This window comes from Macrobrachium rosenbergii, chromosome 11 (genome assembly GCF_040412425.1).
Source record: "Macrobrachium rosenbergii isolate ZJJX-2024 chromosome 11, ASM4041242v1, whole genome shotgun sequence".
NCBI lineage: Eukaryota > Metazoa > Arthropoda > Malacostraca > Decapoda > Palaemonidae > Macrobrachium > Macrobrachium rosenbergii.
The window spans coordinates 16,014,635-16,019,634 of NC_089751.1; the positions used below are offsets into that span (position 1 = coordinate 16,014,635).

Below are 5,000 nucleotides of genomic sequence, written 5' to 3' on the forward strand. Positions count from 1 at the left end.
GTAATGATTTGTCGACCACGCAATGTATAAATGGGTGTATTTTGATCCCCAAGGGCTAGTACTAAACACGGCGTCCCAACGGGTTTCCGCAATGTTTAATACTAGCACCTCGGAGTAAGTGAAGCGTAGATAACAAGCCTAAAGTAGCACCGCTTTTTGTTTGGATGAACGACGAGGTTGTTGATGTGAGAGTTTTCTGTATATGGGTTTCAGCATGGCGTAAAGTATTAATGTGTCAGCAGTGGCCGTTGCCTGAAATCTTTTTCTGGATCCACTCATTGTTAGGGGGAAATGGCTCAATAATAAGAATATATGTGCGTATGTGCGTGCGTGTACATATTCATGGATGGACTGTATGCAATAGGAGGTGATAATCCGCACATACACAATATGAGCGATATAGGCTTAGATGTAACCACATATAATTATGTAGTAGTGTACATATAGGTCTGTGCATTACGAGAAGCTCATTCTAGCATGCATGCATACAAACAGTATATATATATATATATATATATATATATATATATATATATATATATATATATATATATATATATATATATATATATATATATATATATATATATATATTATATATATTATTGTGTATGTATATATGTATATAATATATATGTACATATATATATATATATACGTATATACTATATATTTTATATACATATATACATCTATATATATATATATATATATATATATATATATATATATATATATATATATATATATATATATATATATATTATAAATCTTATTTTGAACATTCTACTTTTTGTAAATGAAATCATACTTAACTTATCTGCTAAGAGCATTACTTTATAAGAATACAAATTCCAGTTATATATTCACCTATTAAAATATCATTACTGTATTTGTATCCTTCAAGTTCTCTTAGTAAAAGTTTTATAACCCATCACATACAAATACACACACTTACCCATATTATATATATATATATATATATATATATATATATATATATATATATAATAAGTCCTCACGTGAAAATGAAAGGAATTGGTACCAAGACTTTCAACTTTTATTCAAAGTCATCTTCAGGGTACTGAACAGAGTTTAGAGAATAATATATACAAGAAAGCAATATGGGTCACAGATAACAATAAAATAAAATGAGTCAACAAGCCATTTAAGTATGTAAAAACAACATTCATTCAAAAAACAAAAACATACTTAGTGGAAATATAACACTACAAATGCCAGTACAAAACTATCTGTTTGTAAAAAATCTAACAGCTTGTTTTACTCTTGCATCCTTAAGAATAAAGCTTTTAACAATTCGTCCATCTTAAAAAGACCATCGCTCAAATTCATATTACTAAAAGAACTAATGAGGCATCCTTCGACCAACAATCTGTCATGCAACGAGGAACTCCTAAAAACAACTACAGCTGAATTCCAATCTAAATTGGGTGCCCAAAGTCTCTTACGTGACAAAAATGGCGCTTGAGCTGGTTGCAACCCGTACATTATATTTATGCTGTGTGACTCTCTTAATTAGTTCCTTACCAGATTGTCCAATATAAGGTAAATTACAAGTTGAGCAATCAATTTTACACCCCTCCTGCTGGCATTTCTGGTTTGTTACAAAACAACAAATTCTTGATAGACGAAGTATTACTAAAAACAACATTTATTTTCAGACATTTCAGGCTACGTACAATCGATAAAAATTCACATCGGTATGGCAAAACTAAAATATTTTCAGTGTCATAATTCCTTGACCTTTCATGACTATAAAATGTTTTTTTGGCACTTTGGAGGCAACCATCGATAAAATTCGAAGGATAACATAATTCTTCTGCAATTGCATAGATGTTCTGAATTTCTCTGCTAAAAATTCAGGATCACAAATTCTGTATGCTCTTAAAAACATCCCTGAGAAGACTGATCGTTTTATCTTGGGGTGATGGCTGGAAAAGTTGTGAATGAAAGCATTTACTGCTGTTGGTTTCCGGTATACTTTGAATTTAAATCCGTTGTCGGTTCTCATAACGACTGTGTCAAGAAATGGTAGAGTCATGAAAGGTCAAGGAATTATGACACTGAAAATATTTTAGTTTTGCCATACCGATGTGAATTTTTATCGATTGTACGTAGCCTGAAATGTCTGAAAATAAATGTTGTTTTTAGTAATACTTCGTCTATCAAGAATTTGTTGTTTTGTAACAAACCAGAAATGCCAGCAGGAGGGGTGTACAAAATTGATTGCTCAACTTGTAATTTACCTTATATTGGACAATCTGGTAAGGAACTAATTAAGAGAGTCACACAGCATAAATATAATGTACAGGTTGCAACCAGCTCAAGCGCCATTTTTTGTCACGTAAGAGACTTTGGGCACCCAATAGATTGGAATTCAGCTGTAGTTGTTTTTAGGAGTTCCTCGTTGCATGACAGATTGTTGGTCGAAGGATGCCTCATTAGTTCTTTTAGTAATATGAATTTGAGCGATGGTCTTTTTAAGATGGACGAATTGTTAAAAGCTTTATTCTTAAGGATGCAAGAGTAAAACAAGCTGTTAGATTTTTTTACAAACAGATAGTTTTGTACTGGCATTTGTAGTAATTACATATTTCCACTAAGTATGTTTTTGTTTTTGAATGAATGTTGTTTACATACTTAAATGGCTTGTTGACTCATTTTATTTTATTGTTATCTGTGACCCATATTGCTTTCTTGTATATATTATTCTCTAAACTCTGTTCAGTAAATGAAGATGACTTTGGAATAAAAAGTTGAAAGTCTTGGTACCAATTCCTTTCATTTTACGTGAGGACTTATTATATACTTCATCCACGGGACCATTGTGGAAATTACAAGATATATATATATATATATATATATATATATATACATATATACAGATATATATATACACACATATTGTATATATATATATAAATATATATATATTATGTGTATATATATGTATATATATATATATATATATATATATATATATATATATATATATATATATATATATATATATATATATATATATATAGGTGAGTGTGTTCGTGTATGTGAGGGTGCGTATAAAACTTTTTACCAAGAAGAGCTTGAAGGATAAAGACACAGCAATGATATTTTGATAAGTGATATATAACTGGAATTTGGTATCTTCATGAAGTAATGCTCGTAGCAGATGAGTTAAGTATGATTTCATTTACAAAAAAAGTAGAATGTTCAAAACAAGATTTATACTGTTGAAAGCACTTGAGGATAAATGTAATTTATTTTTCACTAGAGAATATGTTCATCTCGAGGAATGGGAGTAACATTTGTGTAGATGACTTAGGTACGTAGATGTAAAAGACATATTAACCACATTGTGACAACTAACAAAAAATAGTATATGTATATAATGTAAAAAAAATATATTTTTATAAAAGATAGCTATGTGCAAAACTATGTAAATTTTACTCAAAAAAAAAAAGCTTGAAAATTAAAAATCGTCATGACAACTGCAACAAATATGTCATATCGACTTTTTTATGATTGTAGTAATTAATGAAATCAAACAAAGAGATTAGTAAGCCCAAAGTCCATCGTGTCAACTTTACCTGTATTTACTCTCAACAAGTTCCTGGGCCGTCTGTATTTTCTTGGGGAACGAGGGAACTGTAAGGACAGCGATGAGGTTACACGTATAGGACATGTTGATGAGCCAAGAAACGACCCACCAAACCAGTAGGAAGTTCCGGACGCGCCACTGGGGGGGAACTTTTTCCAGGGGTCGAGAAATGATGCTCTGAAATTCATGAAAACAACATCAACATGGACATACTAAGGTTATTCCGTTGTTGAAAATTAGCTTTAAAAAATTTACAGACAAGATCATTCTTTGCTGTATTACGAGGGGTTACAGTAGGAATGGAATAGAGTTTAAGCCGAGGGCCAAGCACTGGGACCTATGAGGTCATTCAGCTCTGCTCGGGGAGCAAGGGACCGTGCCGGCTAGTCGCCGGCTAAATCTAAATCATCATTCAGCGCTGGAAAATTGAGAGTAGGTAGATTTGAAAGGCGTAACTGGAGGAACAAACCTCGCAGTTGCACTATGAAACAATTGTTAGGAGGGTGTTGACAGCCAGATGGAAGAATGATAATATGAATGGAGGTACAATAAAAGGAATGAAAGGGGTTGCAGCTAGGGACCGAAGGGACGCTGCAAATAAGTATTGTAATACCCACGTACCGTGAGATGCACTGACGGCACTAACTCCCTACGGGGGTTTAGTGCCATCACTACTACAACTACTGCTACTACTACTACTACTACTACTACTACTACTACTACTACTACTAATAATAATAATAATAATAATAATAATAATAATAATAATAATAATGACAAAAGGCTTGAAAGAAAATTAGTGAGTGCAGTTTTCTGCCACATCAATTTTTCCGCTAAAGACGAAACGCGATCTCTATCTGTGGGCGTATACTCTCGGGAATTTGTTGCTTCATTAAATGTTTGCTTTGAAAGAGTTGTTAAAAAAGTAAAGGAAAAAGTCTTTACTCTGAATACGTGGAAAAGGCAAAGGCTTGTAATAGAGCAAATATCAGTAGTTTGTGAGTTTCTAGGACCATTTTTTGCATAAGGACTGAATTGATTTTCAGTCTCTCTTAAGATAGGGATTTTATTTAGGAAAGCAATTGTTCGAACTATGTTGCAAAGCTCTGCAAATGTACCAAATTAGAATCGTATAAGGAGGGTGTTGGGCAGGTAATAGTGCAGTAAGTTGTCTTAAAATTTATTTAATGAATTTGCATGGCTCTGGTTGAATTCGTAATAATAAATAAATAGCTTTATATGCCATTATAAACATATATATATATATATATATATATATATATATATATATATATATATATATATATATATATATATATAATATATATATATATATATATATATATATATATATATATATATATATATATATAATATATAT

At 31.3% G+C, this 5,000-nt stretch overlaps 1 protein-coding gene across 1 annotated transcript in view; it reads right to left on the minus strand.

The window, feature by feature from the left end:
- Positions 1 to 5,000, minus strand: part of LOC136843484 (ionotropic receptor 21a-like) — an 18,639-nt gene that overhangs the window by 2,266 nt on the left and 11,373 nt on the right. Inside the window, exon 5 of the mRNA XM_067112020.1 lies at positions 3,609 to 3,796. Coding sequence (XP_066968121.1) covers positions 3,609 to 3,796 — 188 coding nt within the window. The remainder of the gene's footprint in view (positions 1 to 3,608; positions 3,797 to 5,000) is intronic.